At 48.9% G+C, this 27,614-nt stretch overlaps 2 protein-coding genes across 4 annotated transcripts in view; one reads left to right on the forward strand and one right to left on the reverse strand.

Moving 5' to 3' along the window:
• Positions 1 to 14,107, forward strand: part of MYBBP1A (MYB binding protein 1a) — a 56,230-nt gene extending 42,123 nt beyond the window's left edge. The window contains exons 25-27 of the mRNA XM_054287098.1: positions 11,765 to 11,866; positions 12,870 to 12,994; positions 13,483 to 14,107. Coding sequence (XP_054143073.1) covers positions 11,765 to 11,866; positions 12,870 to 12,994; positions 13,483 to 13,978 — 723 coding nt within the window. The 3' untranslated portion in view covers positions 13,979 to 14,107. The remainder of the gene's footprint in view (positions 1 to 11,764; positions 11,867 to 12,869; positions 12,995 to 13,482) is intronic.
• Positions 14,108 to 21,202: 7,095 nt separating this feature from the next.
• The window catches only part of SPNS2 (SPNS lysolipid transporter 2, sphingosine-1-phosphate), a 134,463-nt gene continuing 128,051 nt past the window's right edge, over positions 21,203 to 27,614 (reverse strand). For 2 of the 3 annotated variants that reach the window (XR_008483782.1, XR_008483781.1), the window contains 2 exons: positions 23,291 to 23,337; positions 21,248 to 21,289 (listed from right to left, as the gene is read on the reverse strand). Coding sequence is in view for 1 of the 3 variants with exons in the window: in XM_054287198.1 (XP_054143173.1) it covers positions 23,295 to 23,337 (43 nt within the window). In the remaining 2 variants the exon portion in view is untranslated. Of the gene's footprint in view, positions 21,290 to 23,290; positions 23,338 to 27,614 lie in introns of all 3 variants that reach the window. The other variant, XM_054287198.1, reaches the window with a different exon arrangement.

Genomic DNA, 27,614 nt, shown 5'->3' on the forward strand with positions numbered 1-27,614 from the left:
GCAGCTTCTCGCTGCTTTTCCAGTCTTTTAGACTGCACTGAAATACCTTGTAACATGATTCTTGCCGGCGAGAGTAGCTTTAACGCTGTCTCATCTTTTTTTGTTGCTAAAATATATAAATGCCTATTAATTTCTTGCCAAAACCCCACTTCGAACAGCAGATATGTCTCTGCAAGTGGATAATTGAGCCTTGCCCATAGTAACAGCTGTTTTAATTCTTTCTTTGGGATCCCTTCTGTATATAGTTCTGCTACACTTTGTAAGGTGGATAAGATTTCCCGTTGTTCCTGGGAGAGTGTTGCCCCCATGATTTTATTTTGGCCTTCTTACCGAATCTGTCGTCAGAGTGGTCTGGAGGCCCTTGTTCTCCGTCCAGCAGATTACGAGGGATGGATCAGAGGCGCCTTTCTGGTCCCAGTCCAGGCCGCTCTGCTACGAACTGTCTTCAGCAGAAGCTGAGAGATGGGATTTCTCAGTGACTGCTGATTTTTGCAGCTTCTCCCGGCCGGTTTTTTCTTTTTCTTCTTTCTTTCTTCAGGCTTCCCTCCTCTGGAGTTATCAGTGCTGTTCTCTTGGCTCTTCAGCTCTTCAGGGCTTTCCCCCCCCCGAAAGGTTTGGTGGGAGATAGCCCGCACAGTGGACGCCAGTTGTGGGATTTCTCGGCTGTTTAGATGGTCTGGGAAAAAGCCCAAAGATGGCCTTGGGCCCCCGGGTTCGAAAGGACGAGAGGAAGCTTCAGATTTGTTCTTGGTCTTGGTGTTTATTAATTGCTTATCTAAAAGATTTTCTCTTGGCCTGACAGAGTTCTGCTCAGCAGTCAGCCATGGGCACACACTGAAAGCCCCTGGGGCGGTCACCTATCTTTATACCCGGAGTTACGTATACAATATTTATCATTTTTCTCCAATACCCTCTACCCTTATTAACCAGTGTTCCCCTAGTAAGGTCCAATCCTGGAGTGCCAACTCCACCACAGAAGATGGAGGCCTAGAGGAAGAAGAAGAAGGAGAAGGGCACGCCCCAATCCCTCCATCTTGCCTCTCTAGACCCCCCTGTACAGGGATCTTAAACCCTGTATCTCACACTCCAATTAACTTGTCCCTTCACCATTCACCCCAGTGAAATCCTCCCGTCCTCATACTGATGTCATCTCCCATGTGGGATCAAAGTCCAGCCACCAGACATTTCTGGCAGCATTCCAGGACTCCCGAGCCCCCCAGGGGGGGTCTTGTTCACCCTGCACCCCAGTTCTGAGAGACTGAGATCCCACACCTGAGTAAAGTACAAATTGTAGCTGAGGACAGTGTTTGGGTGCAGCTGTTACCTGGGAGATGATCTGTGGGACAGGAGGTTGAAGAAGCAAATGCCATTCACTTTTATTCTTGTGGATTGATGTGGGGGGAACCAAGCAGCCAAATTAATGTTGTGATGTGGTGACTGAACTTGATGACATGGGAGATTCCAGTTCTGGAGTTTCTATGTAACTGTAATAATGACCTCCTTCATTACTTACTCACACGCTGGCTACATGGTAATTTAGGCTGTTCCATAATTTGCTATATTGAAAGAGAACAATTAGATCTGTTTGTTTCTCTCAAGGAGGGACAAAATCTAAGCAAGTTTAAAACAGAGAGTTTAAAGATGTTTATAATCTGGATCCTCAGTTTCATTAAATATTTTTTATGTACAGATTACATCAGGAATCCACTGGGTGGAGTTAGGTATGATTTTGTTTCTCAGCTACATAAAACATGCCACTCCTCCCAACCTGGTTATTTCCATGTTTCTCTCTAGCAGCTGAATGCATGCAGAACTCAGTGATTCACTGGGAAACCACAAACATTTACAATGCCTTTATGTTGTTCTTGTCAGGGAGACTTTAGCAACTTGCAACCCATCCAAGATTATGATGAGCTTTGCTATTAAAGTTTCCTCAGTGCCTCTCATTTCTGTGGTCATGTGTGTTTAAAGAGAAATTCCTGAGAAATACTGTCAGTTTGTTTGGGTTGTCCAAGGTTTACCCTGTGGGCAGGAGGCCTCCCATGCTGTTAGGTGGCAGTGGCATAGAGCTGCTGGTTCTCTTTATGGCCTGAAAAAGTCCTGAGATAACATTTTTACAGACTGCTGTTGGTGTTCCTACATGTGGGGGTTTTGTTTCCCTTCCTCTGCTTCCCCCATGTACTTAACCCAGCTGTGGGGCTGGGCCAGCTGCACATTCAATATTGCTGTAGTGAGAAGGGTCAGGGCCTTTATATTCCACATAAAAATAGTTTTGATTCATAGCCAAAGGCTGGCAGTTGTGCTGAAAAACTTTCTAAAGTTGCAAAAGAAATGCTGTGTGGTTTTGGTGGTGCAGAAATGCTCACTTCTGTGGTTAAGAGCTGTAAAAACATGTAGTGGCTCTGTGGTGTAGTAAAACAATACTCACAGTATCACTGATCTCTTTTAAAGGTGGTAAAAAATCTCTTGTGGCAGAAGTCAGAGGCTGGGAACTGAGCAAATTTAGAATCTGTAGGAAGCATGTATTTGTCAGAGACTATTCCAGCACTGAAGTAACTTGCTGAAGGGTTTATTAGCCCTCAGTCTCCAGGTGGAAGCTCTGTGCTTGGCTTACAGAGAAGCTGCAGGTGGGGCAGAAGTTCCAGGACCATGTTGAGGTTATGGGGTGAGTTTGTTTGGGAAGAGCTTGGACTGAACAGCCCTTTCTGCCACTGCTGTCCTCACACACTCCTGCTGAGCTGGAGTGTTTGCAGAGCTCTGAGCTCTCCTGCAGCTCAGTCCCATCCCTTTTCTTCTGAAACTTGTTTCCATGGGCCGTTCCAGGTCAGCTGTGGTGTTAGAGGTGAGTTTGTCAGTGAGTAGGTGCTGGCAGAGGCGGGTGCTCACCTGTGAGAACCTGGACTGGAAGCTGTGGGATGCTGTGGAAAATGATTATATTTATTGCCCTGCCTCTGGTTGAAATGTTTCTATTTGTCATTGGCCATTCCTGCCACTGTCCCTCACAGATAGCTGTTTTAAGAGCAAAAAAAATGATAATTGTGAATTTTGTACCTTTCTTTGACCCAGGGAGAGGTTTGCAGCTCTTTAACTGGTGTGCTCTTGTAATTCAGGTGGTGCTGCTGCTCACAAGGACACTGTCCCCTGTGCCACACTCTGTGTCCTGGGTCACACTGGCAGCTGGGAGGCTGCAGCTGCCCAGGCAGGGCTGCCCTGGCACAGAGGCTGGCACAGAGGACAGGATATCATCTCCTGGTGTCTGCCTGCCTGGCCTGTCCTGCCTCAGGGGCTGCACTGCATACCTGCTGAGATCCTCAGTGAGGAGCATCCTCACCAGGGAAATGTGGGCTGGGTCAGGCAGGGATGTGAGCTGGAACTGGGAACAGGCAGTGTGAGACAAGTGCAGTCCTGGATATCACTGAATTATGCAGGCAAAGCTAAGAGGCAGATGAGGGGGAATCAACAGCCAGGAACATTAAGTGAAGAGACAGATTCCTGAAATAGCAGCTCTGGCTGCTGCAAGGCAGTGGCTCTTGTGCTTACATAAGCTACCTTGACCTTATTTGTTCCCAAATTGTTTAAGCATGCTTATAAAACACACATCCCAGCCATGAGGGATCCATGTTTGCCTCTCCTTAGTCAGTGAGGCAGCTCTGGGTGTCCCATCAGGTACTTTTGGGTAGATTTCTTTGTGTGAGAGCCCTGCTTGCTCTTGGTGCTCTTGGCTGGTGCTGCTGGGTCACCTGGGCAGAACGTGTTGTCCACAGCCCTGCACTGCAAAGGTGAGGAAGCAGAAAAACTCCTCTGGCACACTTTTGGCCTCCCAAATCCTATATAATTACTTTACACAAAGCAGAATCTTGCTACAGTTGTTCAAATCTGTTCTAACTGGGGATCTGGCTCAGTTGTGTTCATGGTATAAAGAAATAGAGTTCATGTTGTAAGTGACAGAGCTCACCTGGGATGCTGGAACATTTGGCAGGAACATCTTCCTCTTGGAGAGCTTTGTTCTTTATCAGTTGGTCTCAAAGTGCTTTACAAAGGAAGTTCAAAGCACTGAGTTGTTGATGTCATGGAGAAAGTATTTTGCAGAAACCCAAGCCATAATGGATTTGGTTTGGTAGAGCTGCTCATCCTGTTTTACAGGTGACACTCCTTGGCTGGGAGCTGAGCCAGGAATCAAACTTGGCTCTCCTGAGACATCTCAGAGCCCCTTTTTTGTGCATGGACAATCTGACCATCACTTCAGAACATCCCTGTGTTTAGGCAGTCACCTCTGTCCCAGCTCACCTGTGCTGGCTGAGGCTGCCCTCAGGAACAGGGAAGGAGTTGCAGAGCCTGAGATCCAGTTCCCCATTCCATTCAGGAAGCTCTCACCCAGTTTGGTGAGGCATCCCTGGCTTTGCTGCTAGGGCCCATACACTCTTTTCTCTCCATTTCATCTTTCAGCTCTCCCACTTGTCACTGGTTTGTTTCTCTTCTTAGATAAATTTATGTTTTCTTTTTATTCATTACAAAATTGCTGTCTTGGCTTTGGAGTGACCTGTACCAATTTTTCAGTCATCCACTGACAGATTCAGGGCAGGAAGTTCCAGGTTCTGAATACATAATTTCATTACCTTTTTTGTCATCCCTTTCCTATGGAGCAGCTTGCCCTCCTGAACTGAGGTGTTCTATGTAACTCCCAGCTTATGCTGAAACTCCCAGTTATGATGTGAAAGTCAAACGAAGTGGGAATAGTCCAGAAAATACAGAAAATACATGTTTGGATGGCTGTGAGCTTCAGAACAGAACAGCCCTCAGAAAACTGTTGTTAAAACTCCTTTCTCTGCCTTGAACACAGTGATTTCCTGAGGGTTTCCTTTTTCTTCTGCAATAAGTAGATCATAAGAAGAGACAAATTTTACTACTGATTTTCCCTCTGCTTGTTTTGTCAGTGTCATAAGGACTGGGCAGAGCAGACAGGGTTCCACTTGGCTGTTTGAAACCCAGGTGGGATCAAGGCACCCTGCACTGACAGAATCCAATACCTAAATTCAGGGCAAGACCAAAGCACTCCCACTCCCACTCCCAATGGATAATTATCTGAATTATCCATTTCTGGATAATTCAGATAATTCACATCATCCTATGAGATGCATTTGTGGTAGTTTAGGCTTGGACTGGGCAGGCATGGATGAGGACAGGTAGGGAATGCCATGGCCTGGGAAGGGATGGCACAGATAACCCCAGAGCTCTTTTCCAGGTTCCTGTGTGCTCCCTGAAGATCATTGTTGTGCAGTATTCCAGGATTTTGTTAATATGGTGTTGTTCAACAAGGGATTTAAAAGAATATCTGGAGTTACTAAGAATGTGTGGGAGAGAGAGGAATACACTATGTGCCCTTCCACTGTGGACATGCCCTTAATTTCTGAAGGGCATCACATTTGATTATCAGTGTCTTAATTTGTAGTGAGATAAATTATTAAAGTGGCTTCATCAAATCTCTAAAAAAGCCATCCTTCAATTTTTTTCCTTGAAGATTGCCTGAACCTTTATCTGTCCATCTTTATAAATTCTTAATTCATTGCCCTTTCTCAGCCTCTTAGCTTGTAAAATGAGGCCAGTCCTGATTTAACTGATAGCTTGCAGAATACTGGATGTCTCTGTGGAGATTTCCTTTTCCTCTGTTCCCTCAGCTGTCCTGTGTGGTTTTTCCCTGCTGCATTTTCATATGGCATTTGAAAAAAAAAATAAAATCAAGATCATTAAATTTGGGAAAGTGTTGACATCTTCTGTGAGGATGGCTTCTGGATTTTTTGTCTACATCACCAAAAATGTCTTTGTTTACACCCTTCAGCATGTGGGTCTGCTCAGTCCCCTGCCTTCCCTTCTTCTCAGTCAGGGGCAAACAGAGACTTGGTGATTCCCCCCTTTGGGAGCATTTCTTCATGACTTGTTTGTGTTAGAGATGCAAGGAAATAAGTTCTGAACATTGATACTTTCAGTCTTCAGAAACTTAGTGAGAGAAAATGGATGGAGGAGGGGCTGTGAGTGCTTCTGTTCTGCCTTTGTGTGCCTGTTACCTGCTGTCCATGGGTTGGACATGGATGTGGCTCTGGAAAGATGAAAACTGGAGTGAAGAGACATCCTGCTTATTCTTCCCTCCTCTCTTCTTTGTCTTCCATGGGTTAGCCCTGAGTTCTGCTTTGGGATCTGTTGTACAGTGATTATTATCATGAGAGGAAGTATTTGGGGCTGTTTGTCAGGGTTTGGGAAGCTCAGAGTTGATTCCTGGCTCTGTCCTGCTTTGTGTGGCAGCATTACTGTGAATGGGGAATGATGCTGGCTCACCTCTTTCCTCTCAGGAGAAGCACAAGCAGAATGACAGTGAGGGGATCCTGAGCATTCTGTGTGGGACAGTGACAGGACATTCTGCAGCTCCCAGTGATGGATCTGTCAGGCTGATCCCATGGAGGGGAAGGGCTGCTTGTTCCAGCAGTGAACTAGGCTGAACGACATGCTGGGAATGCATAAATATTGAATTTGCTGGGAATGTCCTGATAAAGTCAGGAATGATGCATCTGACTCCATGTGCTCAGAAGGCTAATTTATTATTTTATAATGCTATCATATATTAGAGAATACTATACTAACTATACTAAAGAATACAGACAAGATTCTTCAGTATTCTTACTATTCTTTGCTATTCTTACTCAATGCTGAAAAGATAATAATGAAAGCTCCTGACTCTTTCCAGAGTCCTGACACAGCTTGGCCCTGATTGGCCAAAGAGTGAAAACAACTCCCAGCAGAATCCAATGGAACAATCACCTGTGGGTAAACAATCTCCAAACACATTCCACATGGGCACAACACAGGAGGAGCAAATGAGATAAGAATTGTTTTCCTTTTCTCTGAGGCTTCTCAGCTTCCCAGGAGAAAAACCGTGGGAGAAGGGACTTTTTCAGATAATGCGAATGCCACACATAAACATGAAATGGCATTCAAACTGCCAGCTGGGAGCTGAGCTTGTCTCTGGTGGCAGAGCACTCTGTGGCACTTGGAGTTCTGCTGTGTCCTGTGAGTCTGGGCTGGGAGTGTCCCCCAGTGGTCCCTGTGGCAGGGGCAGAGGTGCAGCAGGGGTGGGTGTGGAGCCTTGCAGGAGCATTGCAGGGCTCCCTGGAACAGCACTTTGGCATCTCCCCTGCAGGGGAGCTGGGCCCTGCCTGGGATGCTGACTTTGGCTCTGGGTGTGCATACAGCCCTTGTGCTGTATGAATTTCTCACCAAAAGAATAATGAAGTACTGGAATGCTCTTCCCGGGGAGGTGGTGGAATCACCATCTCTGGATGTGTTTAACAAAAAAACTGGACATGGCACTGGGTGCTACAGTCTGGTTGAGGTGTTAGGGCACAGGTTGGACTCTGATCTCAGAGCTCTCTTCCAACCTTATTAATCTGTGATTCTGTGATTCTGTGCTGTGTGATGGTTCCAGGGGAGTTTTGGACTCTGAGCTGTGTGGTTATAACTTCCTGCCAGCTCTCTGTCCTACCTGTGTGACTGAATTACTGCAGATATTCACCTCCTGTGCTCCAACTTGTTTCACACTTCGTGAAGATGGGGAATGCTGTGAAGTGCAATGTGACATGGAATGAAGGCTGGATCCTGCAGTGGTTGGGATGTGTCCATGTGTGATACAGGAGTGAGGGATGTAATAAACCCCACTGATGGGTAAGATGCTGGCATGTGCAGTTCTTGTAGGAATCTGAGAAGCAGAGAGCTCTGGATCCAGGAGTGCCCTCCTCCAGAAACACCAGAGGCTTTGGAAGCAGCAATCTGACACAACCAGACAGAGCCATCTCTGCAGCTGCATCCACACAGGGTGAGGCAGCAGCTCTTTGCTGTGCTGCCTTGAGGTGAGATGGGAGTTCCAGCTGTGGAAATTGCCTCCATAGCTTTTCCTTTTGGAAAATGACCTGCCCAGATCTGCTGACAGCTCAGATGTGCAGACAGGATTAACCAGCACGGATATTGCTGAGCTGGAGCTGAGCTACCCTGTGAAATGGGACTGGCTGTCCTGAAGCAGCAGAGGAAGAAAAGCAGAAAATGGGAGAAAAGCAACATAAATCAGCAAGTGATGGCAGTGTAGCTGTTGGGTGTAAATCATGAGGTCTCTGCTTTTAGTCTGGTGTAATTGTGTTGTGTGACCCTTGGGCTGGCAGTGCTTTCAGAGGCCAGGGTTTTGGATACCTGTGGAACTGCTCATGGCAGAGAATCAAGGAACAGTGGTCAGACAAGTTCTTCTGGGTTTTCCTTTCACTCTCAGCACTGACCTGCAGCATAGCTGGAAGCAAACCTCTGCTTTGTGCCTCAGTCCTGCTATGTAAAACACATCTTTACGAGCTTTGTGCAAGTGTTTGTGATCTGATCAGCTCTCCCAAGGGTGCTGCAGAGGACTGGAATACAACTTCTCTTTTAAAGGCATGTTTGCCATCTGTTACATAATAGCTTTTGCTTTGATTTTATGGTTGAATGGTGAACATTTCCCAAATAAAATCAGGCTAGGCCTGTAAAATGATTGACCTCTGCAATTGGGGTGGCAGAGCTGATTTCATCTTCAGGGACCTGAGTGAGGGAGCAGGACACTGCATGCGGACCCTGGTTGGTGTCCTATGTAGGAAGTTTTATAATTACTTGAGAATAAATTATATAAATTCTTGGGAAAGCTGTTTTTGACTTCTGGACCCAGTTCCCATTGAAGGGGCTTTGGTTTCATTCCCTGGGATCCTTTTCTCAGGGTTTCAAGAACTCCCAGCCCAGAGTCAGCTTCTTTTACATAACCAGAGTGAGCATGTTTGTGTTGGTGTCTCATGCTAACCCAAATAACACAAATCCCATGGAAGCAAACAATGCACATAACACAAATCCCATGGAAGCAAATGCTCCATTCTGTGCACTCCCTGCTGCTGGAGGAGGAGAATGGAGCAATGCCTAATCAGAGACAGCATCTCATGGAATGCTAATGGAGTGCTCTGAGTGCTGAGATGAAGATAATGAGACTCTGGGCTGAGCAGGAATTGGGCTCAGGTCTTTGGGGAGGCTTGGCTGTCTCTGCCCACCCCATACAGAGCTGCTGCTGCTGGTGGTTCTGTGCTTTAGTAGCAAATTTGTTCTACACCCTTGGTAGCAGAAGGGAAAGGGAGGAGGCAAATGTTGAGGAACGATAAAACTTTATGTGAATCCAACTTCCTTAAAGCCAATCCTTCTTATGGGCTAGAGAAAACTGTACAGTCTGCAGGGATGAATTACCTGCTGCTTCTTTGGCTTCTCCACTCACCCTCCTTGTTCCTTCCTGGTCTTGGAGAGCTGTTTTAAAATGATCCATTTCAGCAGGGAGCTCTTTGTTTGCAGAGCATCTCAACTGTACCAGTTTGCTTCTGGCTATTTATACTGGTGGAAGTGTGCTTGTGTTTCCAGATCCATGCAAAACACTGCTTTAAATAAAGATGTTTAGTCACTAGACCAGTGATGTTTTCCATCTCCAGCTGGGCCAGCCACTCTTTTCTTTCCACAGGTCTGCATGAATTTGGTTGGGTACCCCCCAATAGATGCATGTCCCAGTTTCCCCAGCACCTGGGGGAAAAAAAAACCCTGCAAACTTGTGTACTGCTGAAAATCAGCCCCTCAGGTGTTGTTTCAGAGCTACAGAACTTTTCTGTTGACTTCAGTAGGATTTATTTCAAACCCTTCAAAGCATCAGGGCAGCAAGAACAGGCAGAGCCAAACCAGCATGATTTAAATGCACTTGTCCACATCACTCATGTACAGCAAAGAGAGAATGCAATTTATTTTTAACACCTTTTTAATTCTAAAGTGTTTGTATATTGAAAGGATGAAATGACAGTTGACTTCACTTTGGCTCCATCTTGCAGCACTGCCCTGATTCCTCCTGTCCCAAGGAGCTGACAGTCCATGCTGATTTTCTCACACTGTGAACTTGTGCACAACTTAGCAAAATAAGGATCTCAGCCTAATAGTCTCTCTGAAATGTGATCTAACCACAATGAGGAGCATTAGCCTGCAATATTGTGTTCTTCAAATTACAAAGAAAAATGTTTAAAGAAAGTGTTTATGTAAATCAGTCTTTTTTGTTTATTATTATTTTATTATTAGTGGTAAGCCTAATAAACTGAATGTGCCTGACCCATGGGGTGTTACATCCTGCATGTAAAGATTATTTTTTTTCCAATCATACCCCCTATATTTGTCTCTCTTTTTACCTGGGAGACTTCAGAGCTGTGGAATTGTGTGACCTTGCAGGCTAATGACAGCTCTGGAGTAGAGTTGCAGTGCATCTGTCCATATCAGGAGGGAGTAATTAGCAAGTTATTGATAGCCAGATGAAGTTGCAGCTTGAATTCCAGCCAGGCTTTCTAATACAGGGCTTGAGTGGACCATCCTGAACAGGACATAACTGTATCTTTATTATTTAAAAAAGATGCTCCCAGGGTGGGGAGCCTGTACAGATATAATAATTCTACTTGAAGGCTGCTGGTTTTGCAGACATGTTACCTTGTCTCCCCACTTTCTATGCTGAAAGTGTTTCCTACATTCTTGCTGGGCATCATTATTTTTTCTGTTGTGAGTGTCATTGCTGAAAGAATTTGTTTTGGGGAATAAATTTCCTACATCTCTCAGTGTCTGCAAGGATGTTTTATTTTATTTGCCAACTTGATGCTGATGTAGATGGAGAAGAGTTTGCTGTGTCCTTAAATTGTTCCCATCTGGTTGGAATACAGGATCTGTGAGAGAACCATCACACCCCACTGCTGGGTACAGGTTTGGGGCAGGCCCTTCTCAGCCTGGGGAGCTGAGGATGCTGAGCATGGGATGGGCTTTGCCCTTGGCTGTGGTGAAATTCCAAATCCCAAGGAAAGGAGAGCTTGGCCACAAGTGCAGCCTTCTCTGGAGGAACAGGCTGTGATGGGACTGATGCCACTGTCTACTGCAAATCCTGTTTGATATTAGTGTGATGTGTGTGGGGTTTGCTGTGGTGTGCCCACACTGAAATGGAGTGGGGAGGAAAAGGACCATGTAAGCAGGGATGAAGGACCAGCTGCAGGCAGAGGATCCCTGCCCCTGAGCCACTGGGCTGCCTCTTTATGGCTATTTTCTGCCCTTTTTGTAAATAACTGGCTTTTATTTGACCTGTCTTTGGCATGATTTTCCTCTAGCCAGACTCTCAGCGTCTCAGAAACCCTGCAGCACATAGAGAGAGCAAAAAGGAGATTTTTCCTCAGTTTCTTCAGTGAACCTAAGCTTGCCAAGCCCTGTTGCAGGCTGGCACCTGGGATTTCCTGGGCAGAATCTTCCTGGATTTTTGCAGAAATGCTTTATGTGTAAATCCCAGCTCCTGAAGCTGAGAAGCTTTGGTCCTTCAGGTGTGTCTGCTGGCAGCTTCTTGGCCTTCCAGGGTGGGGTCAGGGATTATTGCACCTCTTCTCCTCCAGGGCAGCATCTCCACTTGTGCTTTAGCCTAGAAGCTGTGGACAGCAGCAAGGTTGTGCTTCTGTAATATTATTTCTTAATTAAACTGGGTATCAGCTGCTTTCACCAAGGGCCTTCCTGAGCTTTTCCAGAGTTTGGTGTGCTTTGTGTTCCAGAATTATTTTGCTTACAGGTGAATCCTGCCATTCATTCCTTGTTTTCTGCTTTCTCCTGAGAAGTGTGATTTGTTTCCCCATCTAATGTCTGTTTCTTCTCAATCTTCTAATTTAATTTGCAGTGTTTGAAAACACTTGGAAAACCCATCATGAAGGCTGAGAAGGAGAAAGTTGCCAAGAGCTTGGAGCTGTTGAACTTTCTCCTTAAAACTGTGAAAGGGCAGGTGAGTGTGTGACCAGTATGTGACAAATGGCTTTTTTCTGAGGGTTTTCCAAATGTCACACTTGGATTTTGCCATGTGATTGCTGCATCCCTCCTCATTTCCTACCAAAAGTACCTCTGGAGGGAATGCCTGGTTGGATCTGAGGGCAGAAGAGCCCTCCTGTCTGAAGGAGTGATCCACAGTCTTCATGAGTGATTTCTAGAGGAGAATCTGTGCAGTGCTCAGCAAACACTTGTGGCAGCTGCTTTCTTAGCAGCAGAAGTGCAGCCTGAGGTACAGTGAGGGTGGGTTTTATCCCAGGGGATTGCTCTTTCCTCTCCACTGAATTCCAGAGATCATGGTTTCCAGAACCAGACTTAATAGCTTTAAGAGCAGAGGTGAAGGTTTGTTCTGGGGCTTTGTTTTCCCTGATAAAAAATTACTTTTTTGAGCATGCATGGATTTTCTATAGGTGACAAAATATGTCCCTAATGTGGTCTTATTTACTGGAGAACACCACAAGCAGCAGAATTGCTGCAGCCCAGTTTCCTACTGATAAACCCAGAGCTCAGACCACAGCCTGTTCCTTTGTGAAGACCTAATAGGAAAATGGGTGGAGGAGAGAGATTATTTCCAAGGCTCTTGTAGGAGCTGAATAACCTTTCAGACAGCCCTTTCTGCCTGGTTTGACTGAGGTTATGCAGTGGGTTACAGAAGGGGGTGCCAGATATTCAGAAACCAGACTGAACATGCTGCTGCTTTTCTCCTGGATGGGTACAGAGCCATTCATGTGTCTTCTTCTCCCTGCTCCAGCCATGGACAGGAAAGGAGAGCAGACTGAAGGACCCTCCTGTTCTTTTTATGTCACTACAGTTCTGTTAGACTCCTGCCTCTGCTGGAAACTCGGGTTTCAGGCAAACATGAAGGTGTGGTGTGACCCACCAGACTGAAGTGGTGCAAACAGGCTCCAGGAGGAGGCAGGCAGGATTGGTAATTGCTGCCATTGCCTCTGTTGCCCTTGCAGGAGCTGAGTGTGGAGCTGGCAGAGGTGGAGGAGGTGCTGCTGGCCCTGCAGCAGCTGGAGGACATTGGGAGTTCCCCACGGCTGGACTCTCTCTACTGGAACGTCATGCGCTGGCTCAGTCACACGTGCGTGGGGCCCTGGGGCTGTCTGTCTGTCTGTCCTGCTGCTCTGCAGGGAGCTGGGGAGGCAAAGGAAGGCAAGGCAGCAACTTCAGGGTGGAGTTTAATGGAGCTCCTTGGTTGGTGGGGCTGAGACCCTCATTAATGCTTGTTTGGAATAATGCCGGGCTCATTGTTCCGTGTGCTTACAGCTTGGGGTTTGTCCTTGATGGGAATGGGTGTAACAGGTGACTGACATGTGTGATGGGAAGGGCTGTGACAGGGGACTGGTGACATGTCTGCTGTCCTGTGCTGCAGAAGACAGCAAAGCCAGGGCCACAGGCAGGCTTTACCCACTCCATGGGTGATCCCCATCCTCACAGCCTTCATCCTCACCCTGTGCTCCCTGCACCTTCCTGGTGCTGCTGCCTGTTCATGCACTGCCTGTCACATGGCTCACACTGTTCCCTGGCTGTAAATTGAGCTGCTGTTGGTTTGTGGCATTCTCTCTGCAGGAAGCCCAAGAAAGAGAAGACAGCCCCCAAGGCCAGGCAGGGAGAGGAGCCGCTGAGGAGGAAGAAGAAAGGATTCCTGCCAGAGAGCAAGAAACGCAAGAACCGCAAGAAAGGCATCCAGGAGAACGGGGTGGAAGCAGGGGAGGATGGAGAAGAGGAGGAGCAGCCCCTGGGAACACAAATCCCCAAAAACAAGAAAGGCCTCCTGCCTGGGGGCAGCAAAAAGCACCCAAGCAAGGGGGGCAAGGAGAATGGCGTGGCAAAGGCGGAGGGTGGGGACCTCCCCACTGCTGATGGAGGAGATGCTGTGGCTGACAAGAAGAAGAAGAAAAAGAAGAGAAAAAACAGAAAAAGAAAAGGTGCTGCAGGTGATGAAGCTGAGCAGGTTCCAGCTGCAAAGAAAACCAAAGAGAGTGTTGTCCAGGAGACCCAGAAGAAGAAAGACAAAGCCAAGAAAAAAAGAAAAGTGAAACAAGCTCCAGTGGTGCAGGAGTAAACTCCATGGACTCAGCCAGGTCTGGCATGGCTAGCATGGCTCAGTAGACTGCTGAAATATCTTTATTATCTATAGTTTTTATACTCTCCATGACTTTTAAATAAACCTTCCATCATGCTGAGCTCTAAAGCTGTGGGGTCAGGCTTGTGTGAAGGGTTCAGCCTGGAGCACAGAGAGCTTCAGGAGGTTACATTCCCTCCAGGCTATGGGAGATGGCCACAGCATCTCCAACCCTGTCTCCATGATTTCCCAAGGCAGAAGCAAGAGTCTGGTTTGGATTCCTTGGGGAGTTGGGATGGGTGTGCTGGCACTGCTGAGTTGGTGGTCAAGCCCTGTGGGAGATTCAGAACCCCTAAAGGCCCATCCCTGTCCTGCCAGGCCCAGCAGTGCTCACAGCTTTTCCAGTGGGGGAGATGCAGCCTCTGGAACGCCTGGGGTTAAATGGGTTTGCACAGGCAAACTCTGGGGTCTATTCCCAGTTTGACCAGCCTGGTATTGTCCATAACCACCATGGTCTGGCTTTTTTTGCCTTTTTGCTGCTGGGTGCTGGAGGGGTCATGGCCCCTGTGGTAGTGCAGGGAATCAATAAATCAGTGAAACAATTGAAATGGTTGATTGATTGGCCACTGTGCCAGGCCTGTGTGCAGCCATGCAAGGCACCTGGAACTGCAGGCCTGCAGCAGGCTGGGAGGGACTGCCTGGAATTGCAGCTGCTGATTGATCCCCAGGCCCCTGAATGCTTTGGAGAGTGCCAGGACCAAGTTCTCCCAAGTGTTGGCTACCTGGTCCTTGTTGAGAGCTGAGGCTCAAAGTGTTTGAAATGCTGCTCAAGCTGCAGTTGCCACCAAAGCCTCCCTGCTCCTCCCCACCTGCCCTGCTCCTGGATCCAGAATGTGGGTGTTGGTGCCTGGCCCTGACTCCTCTCCAGCATCTGAGGGAGCAGGGCTGGGTTGATGCTTGGACCTGATGGTCCTGAAGGTCTTTTCCAGCCTGAGTGATTTCTGTGACTCTCTGAAGGCCTCACTGCTGCAGTTTGGTGCTGGCTCCTGGCAGAGGGAAGGGCTGGGAGCAGGGCTGTGCCTGTTGTGCCTTCAGCTCATCCTGCAGGTGGGTCTGCACCACCAGGCAGAGATAGGACACTGGAAATGTCATATTGCTTTAGAGCTGCAAAGGGCTGGGCTTGCCTGGCGCTATTGATCTGCCTTTGCAATGATTCTCTGCTGAAATGGCACGGAGCTCCTGGGGGACAGCAGCACAGATCCCACTGCAGACCCACAGCTGCCCCTTTCCCTGTCCCAGCAGCGATCCCCAGGCTGAGCTGCACATCCAGGGTGTGCTGGCTGCTGTGAGCAGCAGGTGAAGCTGGGGTTTCTGTGCCCAAATTCAGCAGGGAATCCTCCCTGTGCCTCCCCCACAGCTGCTCCCTCTGCCCTGGGGCAGTCAGGGCTGAGGGGCCCTGCCTGTGCTGCTGCCTTGGAGGGCACAGCCCTTGTGCAGGCTGGATGAGGAGGGGCTGGCAGGCTCTGGGCTCTCCAGGTCAGGATTGGCACAGACTGGGCAGGAGGTGAAGGGCAGCTCTCCTTGTGCCCACCCTGGGTGAGGCTTCCAGCCTCTGAGGGCTTTGCAGGTGGAGGTTTGGGTGCAGGCGTCCCCAGGACACTGCAGGAGGTGGCTGATTCCTGCTCTCCATGGTGTCCCCACGCTTGTCTGAGCAATTCAGGGCTGCACTCACCCTGCTGGACCTTTTCTCCCGAAGCCCTTACTCATCTGGAGGTGGCTGTAGGCTGGAATTGCTGCTGTTGCAGCCCAAAGAAGAGCTGCAAATCTCCATTCCCAGGCACAAGGTGTTGGCAATCGCTGCCAATCCTGTCTCCAGGAACAAGGGCACCTCTGCTCCCAGTGGGCCTGGGGATTGACCCTGGGGGTGCTGCCCTGCCTCTGCCATTTACTGCTGGGAGCTGCTGCTTCATTGCCTCGTTAAAACCTCCATCCCAGCTAAGCCCCTCCAGCTGTCCCCAGTGATGACTTTTCATGTATTATGCAAATGCAGCACACAGCAGGGCAGCAGGTCAGACTGTCCCTGGTTTAATGATCCAGGGGGGCTCCAGAGGGGACAAGGGGCTTCAGATCTGAAATGTCTCACTAATGATTTCCTTCTTTGTGCTTGTTATGTAGGACATGCTGGGATTTTGTGCCTCTGCTGTGTGGAACCAGAGGAGGAACAGCAGGCAGGTGGGAGCAAGAGGGAGCTGGAGCAGAGGGCTCTGTCCAGGGAATCCTCCCTGCCTGCAGAGAGAGCAGCTGTGGCACCCAGAGCCACCACACTGAGGCCACAGGGGCTGGCTGAGCTGTCTGGGATTCCTGCCAGGGCCACTGAAGAGAGGAGCTGGTGTGGATCAGTGTCACTGTCACTGTGGGAAGGGCAGAGCACGGGGCCAGAGCTGTGCCAGCTGCTGTTCCTGACACAGGGATGGGCACTGGGCAGTGCCAGGCTGCAGAGGCTGACTGGCCTCTGCTTTCTGTGTCCATGGGTGTGCTCAGCCTCCAGGAGTGGCAGAGTGGGCAAGGGGAAAAGGGACAGGAGAGCTGCAGGGCACAGTGCCAGTCATGGTGCCCTCTTTGGCCCGTGAAATTACCTGATTTTGGGCTGACTTTGCTGCACTGCTTATAGAATGCAGTCACTAATCCAGCAAGTCAAACTGTGCTACACCAGCACTTATTTGGGCTTTTTTAATAATCACAAAGGTTTTGTTTTACTTGATTTCAGGTCCTGTCTGGGGCTTGACCACGATTTAGCCATGGGATAAATCCAGGGAGTCCTGTGAGGGTGGGCAGGCCCTGGCACAGGGTGCCCAGAGCAGCTGTGGCTGCCCCTGGATCCCTGGCAGTGCCCAAGGCCAGGCTGGACAGGGCTGGGAGCAGCCTGGGATAGGGAAAGGTTCCCTGCCATGGCAGGGGGGTGGAATGAATTGGTCTTTATGGTCCTTCCAGCCCAAACCATTCCATGATTCTCTGATTTCTGATGTAATATCCTGAGAGATTTTGCCAGGCACTCTGGGCAATGGTGCAGTGTTGGAGTTGCTCAGGGGAGGCTGCCATGCAATCAGCACCTCTTGTACCGTGTGATAAATGTAAAAACGCACCAGGGACACCAGGGCACTGCAGCACACAGAACACACAGAGCAGAGGGTCAGGGCAGCGCCCTGTGCCAGCCCATGGGGCTGCTGTTTGTCACACCATGGGTGGCCCTGTGACAGCTCTGCAGGCACCGAGGGAAGGGTTTGTGAGGCAGGGATGGGGAGTGAGCAAATGTGTGGGGCACACACATAACACACACATAACACACACACATAATACACACACACATACACACACATACACACACACATAACACACTCACATAAACACATAACACACATAAAACACACACATAACACACACAACACACACACACGATACACACATACACATAATACACACACATAACACACACACACACACACATAACACACACATGGGTGTGGCCCTGATCCAAACCCAGTGTTCACAGCACACTCTTCTTTGCAGTAGTTGATGGATGGAAGCTAAAGCTGCTGAGCTTCAAAGCTTATCTATCTGCTGGAACATCAGAATTTAATAAATTATTCTTAATCAAGTCATTTACAAGAATGATTAAGCTGAAAGCCCCAAGAGGCACTGACAAAAGGCCATCAGGGATGGGTGTTTTAAGTGACAGAGCCTTTGCTTTTGTGGTCTCCTGGCTTGGACCCTGCCCTGTGCTGGAGGAGGACTCTGAGGGAGGCCCTGCTGTGGGAGGCTCTCCCAGCTGGTCAGGGGAGCCTTTGAGTGTCACAGCAGCCCGAGGCTGAGCTGCTCCCAGTGCAGCAGGACCAGCCCCTCCTGCTTTACCCTGGGAGCTCGGTGGCCGTGGCTGCTCTGGGATCACTGGAGAAGGGCAGCCCTGACTGTGGGACCACCTGGGCATCCTTTCCTGCCTTCCTGGGCACCCAGCCCATGAGCACTGACCTGTTCTCATCAGCCAGCTCCTCTGTTGTGCTGAGTGGGGCTGGAGGGGACCCCACCTCTGCCAGGCCCACACTGACCCCTTCCCCCAGCTCTGGGGAGTGGGAGGCTGAAATCCACCACCCTCCCTGCTCCTGGTATCTCCACAAACCCCAGGCAGGATGGTGTCCAGGGAAGTTCTTGGCAGCCCTGGAGCTTGGAGCATCCTCATCCCAGGGACCACAGCCAAGAGGTGACACAAGAAAAGGAGCCAGGGGGCACATTTTAAATACTTTTATTTCTTAATTTACATAAAGGTATATATTTGGCTTATCTTTTTTTTTTATACTCTGAGATTCACAATCAATTGCTCTTAAAAAATAAAATAGTCATTTGCTTCTGAAAGAAATCAGAAAACTATTTTATACTCCTCCCTTGTATAACAAGAAAATACACTAATACTCCCATACATCACGTAGTAAAAGTGATTGTAAGTGCTGGTTTGCCAGACAATAAAGCCAATGGAGAAGAGAAGAAGCATTTGGGGTGGAGCTTGGGAGAACTCTGCTTCCCAGAGCACAGCCAGACATTTTTGGGGACATTTTTGGGGTTCAGTCACCCTGACTTAAGGGGAGAGGCTCCTGGGGCCACCCAGACCTGCTCTGGGGGTGGTGGCAGCAGGAGCCCCTTGGGGTGGCACTTGCTGCCTTCTGGGTCATTCTCTTGCTTCTCTGGGCAGGTGCCACTGCCTCAGTGTCCCACCCTGTACAAACCACCCAACTGCCAGTGCAGGATCAGCTGGGGGAGCTCATGCTTTAAACAAATCCTCTTTATGGAGTGGAGTAGAAGAAAACCCCTGTGATTAACTGAGGGGAGCTGGAGCCTCCCTGGTGCCTCTGGACACTGCACAGGCCCTGCTGAATGCAGCAAGGGGCTGAAGAGCCTGAGCCTCCCTGTCTCAGCCTGGAACATGTGGGAGCAGGGATTCAGGGATCCCCTGGTGAAGGCAGGACTCATTCTCACTCCTTTGTTTGCTCCCTTCCCTCTGTCCTTGTTCAAACAGCATCCACAGCATTTCCTTCATGTCCACAAAGGATAAAAGCAGCAGGGACTGGAGCCTGTCACAAACAAGGACTGCCAGTGACATTACAGAACACTTCAGTTCCCTTTTCATTGCTGACTCCTGAGAATTAAGTTTAAGGAGAATTCCTAATCTCTGAACCTTAGCAGAAATGTTCCATTTTGTTGACAATAAATGCTACACAACAGAGAGCCTATCAGAAAAGCAATTTAGAAAATGTGGTTAATCTTCTTTGGTCTCTGAGATGAAATGACTGGTTGTTGGGTTGCTTTTTGTTTCCTTTTAAACAGCTTAAAAAGGAATTTCTTAATGGGAATCAGAAATTCATGTGCCTTTAAAGCCAAGAGTTTGGCTCCCAGACTACAGCTGCTGTGTTTCCCCTCTGAGTGTAAATAGTGGCACGAGGTAGGAAGTGAAGCATTGTTGGGATTTGCTTTGCTTTGTTGTTTCTAGCACCTGCTTGCTCAGGCACTAGAGGAACACTTCTGGCTCTGGTTCTTTAGCCAACTCTTGGAGCTCTTGTTAAGGAATTGCAGGTGACAGAACCCTTGCAGAGGAGTCCTGTGAGCTCTGGGAGGAGGGAGGGCTCAGGGGATCACAGGAATCCCCAGCCTGGCAGGGATTTGCCATGGGGTGAGCACCTGGCACTGGAACCATCTCTGCTGCAGAGCTGTGCTGCAGGTCCAGCACATCCTGCAGGGAAAGGGAGACAAACCCAGGTTTGCTAACAGCACCCTGCTGTGCCTGAGAGACCTTACGGCACAGCCAGGACAGCAGCTCCAGCCCTAACCCACATCTGGTTCTGCTCTGACATTTCCTGAGCTCATTTATTCCTCCCTGGACCCCAAGTGCCCTTCCTGTGGCAGCCTGGCCCTTTTCAGGAGCTGTGCTCCCCTTCCTGCCCCATCGAGCTGACACAGCGCAGCTTTGGCTCCTGCAGGTCCAGGAACCAGACTCCATGGGTGGCACCACGACAGCTCCTGCATTGGAGTCCAACCCAGTTCAGCACTGGCCTTGTCTGACAGCTCTCAAAGGCACCTCTGTACAGCTGCAGGTACAGGTACAGGTACAGGTACAGCTGCAGGTACAGGTACAGGTGCAGGTACAGGTACAGCTACAGGTGCAGGTGCAGGTACAGGTACAGGTACAGGTACAGGTGCAGGTACACCCCAGTGCCAGCTCAGGCTGGGTGAGCAGGAGCCCAGCACTGCTCTGAAGGCAGTGCCAACCTCCTGCTCTGGGATATTGGCAGGGAGAATTAGCATTGACAGTCTGATATGGTATCATGTAAACAAAGCACGAGGTCACTGGCACAGCAGTATTGCACTCCCAGGCCCAAGGTGCAGCCATTCAGCCAGCTGGATTTTGGTATTTTAAAAACCTGTGAATCTCCTAGGAAGGCTGAATTTAGCATATGGAAAACTCCAGAGCCTGTAGGGATTTCTGTCCAACGTTCTTCTGGGTCTTTCTGTGACAACCACGAGCACACCCAGTGCAGTGAAACTCTCTCCTCTGTCCCATTGCTCAGTCTCAGTGACAGGTGGGGCAGCCACTGGAAGTTTTCCTGTGGTGCCCTTGCAGGCCCTGGCACCTGGGCACTGAAAGGAGGAGTGCTATGGACGTTATTCATGTCTGCTATGGTTGCACAGGCAGCTCCAGATTTCAAATGTTTAAATAAAAAAATTTATCTAAGTATATATATATATATATATCTCATCTAATGTCTCCAGCAGATATAAAGCATCTTATAACATATTTAAATAAAAAATAATAATCTGAATCAAGCCTTCAGTGTCAAAGAAAAGGTGATGTACAGAACAGGTCCTCAACTAGTGCAGTCTGTGGGAGTGGGAGTGCTGGCAGAGCAGCAGCATTCCATAGGACACCAGCTGCCCCACACACAATGTGGACTTCATTGGCTACAACTAAAACCATTTACACAATCTACAGTTGCTCACTTGGGCAGCTTTTTCTGGGTCCAGTGGACAGTTGGTGTCCATGCTCAGGGGACCCCTGAATGTCCTTGTGTTCCAGAAGTTTCCACGTTCCCGGCTGCCCTGCTCATCTCCTGGTGCCTGACCCTGCAGGCTGGAGAGAGGGATGGAGAGATGGAGACCCCCTCTGTGATGTGGAGCTGAAGGATCCACTGACACCCAGCACAGGAGGGTTCCAGGTTGAGATTGGTGTGGTGGGAGCAGGAGTCCACGTGTCCCGGCCTTCACTGGCAGCTGCAAACAGGAACAGAAGGAGTTACTGGGGAATCTGCAGGGATGGATTGCTGGGGCCAGCTAACAGACTGGCCTGGTTTGAAAAGGAAGTGAGATTTGTTGGAGGCTGTGGTGAAACCAATGGGTGCTCAGATTTGAATGTTGGCACCTGGTGTGGCCACTGAGGACATGGAGACACCTCTGAGAACACAGGGGGTTAAAAGCAGAGAACTCCCAGGGGAACTCTCTCTTGGTTCTGGTCCATGAAAGAGGTCAGACTTCTTTTATAATGTAAGTTAATAAAGTTCTTTCCTTTATTCCCAAGCTGAAGCCTGCCTTGCTCCATTTCTGGTCACACCTCACAGCAGACATTAAGGAGAATATATTTTCATGGGTGCACTGGCATTGCACTCTGTCACACCATGACAGAGACCCCTGGTGTCTGTGCAAGCAGGGGTTGGCACAGCCTGCCCCTGGGGACGTGCTGAAGCCGTTTGGAACGGAGCAGAGGCACTGTGACCCTGGCCCAGCCCCTGCAGGGGGTGAGCAGCAGCTGTGTGCCCTGTGCAGGTGCAGGCACAACTGCTCCTGCTGTGGGCTGAGGCAGCCCAGGACTGGCTCCATTCTTGCAGACTGCTTCTGACCCCCTCAGTTTACTAAACAGGGGCTGCCTTGTGCCTTAAATTGTCACTTTAGAAACAGCCGTCCCCTGGAGAGCCCAGCTCAGGTGCCAGCCCAACAGAGCCCAGCTCAGGTGCTGCTGGCACGGCAGGGCAGGCACTGCCTGTGCCCACGCTGGCTTCAGGGCCATGTCAGCACCTCTGCCCACTGCTGAGGTACCTCTGTGTGGCCTCTCCAGCAGCAACTGCTGTCCCAGATAATGGGGCAAGGATAACCAGTGCTCTCACTGCAGGATTTCCTGTGAGAGGGCCTGGGCTCCATGTTATGCAGGAAATTGCCCCTGACCTTAAAAATTAGTGGTTGCTGGATTACAGGAAAATTCCCCTATGATGGTGCCCTGGTTTCTTTAACCTGCATAAAACCTGACCAAAAAAGAGGGAAGTGCAGTGAAAAACCTTGGTGTGCCCAGGACACAGGTAGTGTGGTTTATAAGTCACTGGTTTATAAGGCAAGTTTCAGCAACAGCACCAAGGATTTCCTCCCAGATTTGTTAATGGCATTTTAAAATAAACTCCTCCAACTTTATCCAAAAGTTCCTGTTAGTGAATACAGAGCCTGCAAACTCCAGGCAGCCCCATGCCCAAATCCACTCCCCACTGTGGAAATACCACATCTGCTGTGCTAGAGATTGCAGGAAATCTTTTCCCTCAAAAGGCCATTCTGAAGTGTCTTATTGAGTTCTGATTTTCTGATTAGTCTTTCAATGCATTTAATTTATGGGAAAGAAATCTCCTCTTCAAAAACTTGCTTTAATTAATTTTGGCTGCAGTAAAATGCTGGGAAGTGTTTATCACTTGTGGCAGCTCCAGGCAGCAGCGCTGTGGCTGTGGGGGAGTGATAAGGGCAGCAGGAACACAAGGGACAGGGTGGGCAGCAGGGAGGGGACAGGCCCTGGTCCCTCTGGCTCAGAGGTGTCACGCTGGGCCGAGGGTTGCAGAAGGGACAGGGTCAGGTGCTGCCTGAAACACTTTCTGCAGAAAACCTGGACTGTGCCAGAAATGGTGTTTGGTAGCAGCCCATGTTTGACCCCCAGCAGGGCAGCAGGAGGTTTTGTGAACAGCAAAAGGTTTTCAGTTCTGGCCTGGGACAGTCACACTGGTCAAGGGACATGGGTAACACATGGGCTTTTCTGCTCAAAGAAGGCAACACCAGGTTCTGGAAGCAACTCGATACCACAAAGGACATTTGAGCTGACCACCTGGTTTTCCTGTTCCTGATTTGCTCTGCTTTGGGCTGAGGGTGGCAAAGGTGCAAACCAGAGCTGGCTAAGGAAACTTCTCTGCAATTGATAAGGAAAGAGATGGGCTGACAGGGGTTTGTAGCTTGGTTTGGGTCACTCACCTTCTCAGACTTTCACAGAGGCTGGTGGCATCACAAGCTGATTCACCCTGGTGGAGAGACAACAGAAGTGTTGTGTGAGAGCTGCAATTAGCAAAGAAATGGATTCCTAATAACATACCAGCCTGGTAGATCCAGGTTTTGGTTGCTTAACAGTGTCTAAAGAAGTGGGACACTAAAAACTGTCCTGCACAATGGTATGAAGCTGAAACCTTGTCACACAGGGGTGCCTGACAGCAGTGCTGACAATGGCTGGAACATGCCAAATAACACTGCTGGCACTGACTGACAAGAACTTGGGAAGGTCCCAGAGGCATCCAGGTAGCTATGATTTCCCTAAGCCAATACCAGATTGCACAGTGGCTGTTGGTGTCCTTCAGCCTGACAGCACAAATGTAAACAGTCATCACTGATAAAAATTAAGGAAAATTGAGTTGTCTTTCAGTTTGCAGCTCCTGAAGTCCTGCTGCTGTTCCAGGCACTGCTCTGGGCGATGGGCAGCGTGTGGCAGGGACAGCTGTGCCACCAGGCAGGAGCTGTCCTGCAGGACAGTGAGGGGAGAGCTCCTGTCTGCTCTGAGGGACCCAGAGACAGCAGCAATACTCCTGCCAAGGCCATCCCTCGCCCCTGCTGCTTGTCCTTGCAGAACATGCCCTGGAAAATTCAACCTTCCTCAGCAGCAGCTCCTCTCCCATCCCCTCCCATGCTGTTCTTGGTACTGCCTTTGACAGTGACACACAGCAGGCACCGTGTGGACTGTCAGAGGTGACATCCTCACACTCCAAAGCCTTTGGAGCTCAGTGGGAACACCTGGATTCTTACAACACTGAGAAACCCCCAGCACACCCACAGACCTGCCCTGACGCGGTGTGTGAGTGCTTTACCCGAGGGCTCTCTGCCTGTACTGGGGCAGCAGCAGCATAAACAAATCTGAGTTACAAAGGGAGAGTCTCCACCTACCAGTGGAGGTCGGCTGTGCCGGTGTTGGGGTTCAGGACTTCTCTTTTTGTTTATTTCTATAAAAGAATTTTCTGCTATATGTGTTGCTAAGAGACAATAACAACCAGGTATTTCAGAGAGACAAAAGAAGTGGCCACAGCTCAGGGGAGGGCTCCAGCTGGCTGCTCCCTCTTTTTACCTGTGGGGTTCTCTGAGAAAGGCAGAGATAACGGGAGAATTGGGCTGGGGAAAAAAAACCCCAAAGGGGCTGGGGCAGCTGCTGGCTCTCTTGCTCTTCAGAGGAGGAGGAGGAGGAGGAGCTGACCCAAGTTTCTTCCTACAAGTCCCATTCTTGGTAACCCCAGTGCACTGGAGACCACATTGTATTGAACATTGGAATTGTGCAGAATACATCAGAGAAAACAATCTGGGCATGCTACAGCCAAATTCTAAAGTACAAAGCAAGCTATGTAATGTCACAAAACTATCAGAAACTCCAGAGGTTTGAGTGAGCCATAATGTTTGAAAGTACTGTCCCTTGGCACATCATTCCACATTTTTAGAGGACACAGAATCTATAAAAATAAAGTCGGTTTTGCCATGACTTTATCATGGACCTGCATTGCTGACACAACTGGAAATAGACACAACTTTCCTGCTTGAGTAACAGTTCAGCCTCCTATGGGATAAAATGTACCACCCTTTTATTTTAACACATTTCTCTCAAGTTCTACTTTACCCCTGTTTCACAGATGGGAACAGAGGCCTGCAGGGGCTAATCCTGAAATTTTTTTTTGAGATTTGATGGGAAATTAGACTGCATGTGACTTGTGAACCTGCTGGGGAGAGAAATGACTTTCAGGGATCACACAGGAAGCTGGTGGACAGGAGAGAGAACTGAAATAGTTCCAAATTTGGGACAGGGCCTCCTCAGTCCCTCTGAAGCCCTGTGCTGCAGACAGTGGTCATTGCCACAACCCATGGCAGTGGGGCTCAGTTCATGGGTCAGGTGGGATTTTGTTTATTTTTTTTAAAGCAAATCTACAAATAATAAATTTTAAACTCTCTTAGGTGGCAAAATGCAGTACATGGGCTTAAAATAACAAAGCTCAAGAGCATCTAAATCCCTCATTAAGTACCACTTGCCTTTCTAATAACGATAATCCCACACTGAATGGATCACTGAGCATTGGCTCCCAAATTGTTCTGTTTGCTCTGCAGTGTTTTTTTAATATTGTGAGTGTTTTCATTCCTTGAAGAGAGTAGGGTGGGAACCAGTCTGTTATTTCTGGAGGAGGAAACTCACCCAAACTGCCTTTCAAGAACAGGAGCTGTACAACTTTTTTGGGTTTTTTTTAGGGACTCCTCTAGCAGTTAAAAATGTGGCTGATTCTCTCTAACTCCATCACTTCCTCTCCTGTCAAACCTAAATATTTCTCCTAGATCCTATCAAGTCATTTCCATGTACTGTGACAGCACCTATAATTCTGAAGTATTTATAAGACTGTCTGTTTAATATTAAACTACATGCTCTAGAGCTGTTAAATATTTATGCCATGTAAAATGGATCTAATTTCACTGCACCTCGGCCGCTTAGAGACCTGCAAGAGGACAAGACAGCCAATTTAAGATAACAGATGACTGGCCAGGATCTTTTACAGGTCAGCCATGCTCTATTTCAGGAACTGGGCAGGATTATTCTCCAGGTGCCTTCCAGCCTCGCTGGTGCCCAGGCCAGCAGCTAATGCAGATTACAGGCTGTAGTGCAGCCAGCCCTGCTGGGCACTCCCAGGGGTTTGAAAGGATTCCTGCTGCCAACATCCACAGCCAGAACCTTGTGCTCCTCCTGGGCAGCGAGGGGAGAGCCCAGCTGGCCCTGCCCAGCTGTGAGAGCACTGTGGGATGTGTGGCTCCTGCCCAGCTCCAGGGATGTGTCACCTCTGTCCCTGAGCTCCAGCCAGGAAGGAGGACACACCTCAGTGTGCCGTGCCCAAGGCTCCAGGAGAGGCTTTTGGGAATGCTGCCAGCCTGGTTCATGTCAACTTTCATGCCTAACTTAAACACCACCTGTGTTTCAGGATCCTGCAGCTTTCCCAAAGCCCAGTTTTCTTGCTATCTACACAAGCCAGACTCTGGCTTTTGTATCTGAGAAGCACATTAGGAAATGTTGTCCTGGGTTTTACAGCCTGCTGTACTTAACATCACTTAATTTTTACAACCAACAATAAAATGCTCCGGTAGGGTCCTTCTAGCCTGAAAATAAATCAGTTTTTGAGTTATTGAGCAGGAGTTTTTTAGTGTTGAGTTGTTGAGCTGGACCTCATTCAGCAGACAGAAGCACAGGGGCTACAGGGGCAGCAGAACCACTGGACTTGGCAGCAATTCCTGTCTGTGATTAAGGATCCTTGTCCTTAATTTCAGTGGAGAGAATCGTGTGTTTCTGCTGCCATGTGCCATCAAGTGCCTGTTTGAAGCAGTGCTTTAGGAAGGGACACTGGGGACCAGTCACTAATGGCAGCTCCCAGCAGATTCCTCCTGTCTGAACTTCCTCAGACATTGGGAGGTAAAAAACATCTCCAAAAGGCCTTGTAAACACATTAAAACATGAAATTTTAGGTGATGAAAAGTTCATGGCCAGACATCCTTGAAAGGTAAGGAGATTTTATGGCCTTCATCTATGAAAACCAAATCTATTTTCAAATGCAGCCAGTTAAAGTGTGGTTTTTGCATCAGAGCAGCATCACCCTCCAGCTGTGCCTCAGGGATGATGAGCAGCCCAGCCAGATGCAGCAGGCTGAAATTCCAGCCACTGAAACAGCAGCATTCAGAGCTGATGCTGCTGCCTGAGACTGGAAAGGAAAACAGAGGCCAAGGATGGTCACTGGTAGCTCCACACCTGCTGTAAGAGTGAATTTCATCAACTGATCCATGAACACAGAAGGGACTTGCACTGCTGCTGCTGTTATCTCTAATTCCTGCAGATAACTGCTGGAAGAGTTATGGAGCAGGAGAGCTGGAGCAGCCCCTGGAACAATCAAAGCCACAGCTGTTCTCTCCCTGTTTTGCTCACTGCAGAAACCAAAACAAACCAGAGATCTCTCAGCTGACTCTGCCACACCCTGAGTGCAAACGCTGGTGCCAGTCCTGCCCCACCTTTCCACCAGACACTTCAGGAGGAGCAAACCCAGCAGGGTGGACACTCCAGTTCCAGTGTGTACCCCCTCTGCCCCTCATTACAGTGTTTTGCTAACAGTGCAGCAGGTACCTGGGTTAGCCAGTGCTGCCTGCAGCAGCTAAACACAGTTCCCATTTTCACCTGCAGCTGGAAGGAGATGGATTTGGCTCCCTGCTCCACAGCAGCTCTCCTGGGATGCTCAACAAGCTGCCA

Source organism: Melozone crissalis, unplaced genomic scaffold (genome assembly GCF_028551555.1).
Source record: "Melozone crissalis strain CALT ecotype California unplaced genomic scaffold, PUWL_Pcris_2 ptg000057l_1, whole genome shotgun sequence".
Lineage (NCBI taxonomy): Eukaryota > Metazoa > Chordata > Aves > Passeriformes > Passerellidae > Melozone > Melozone crissalis.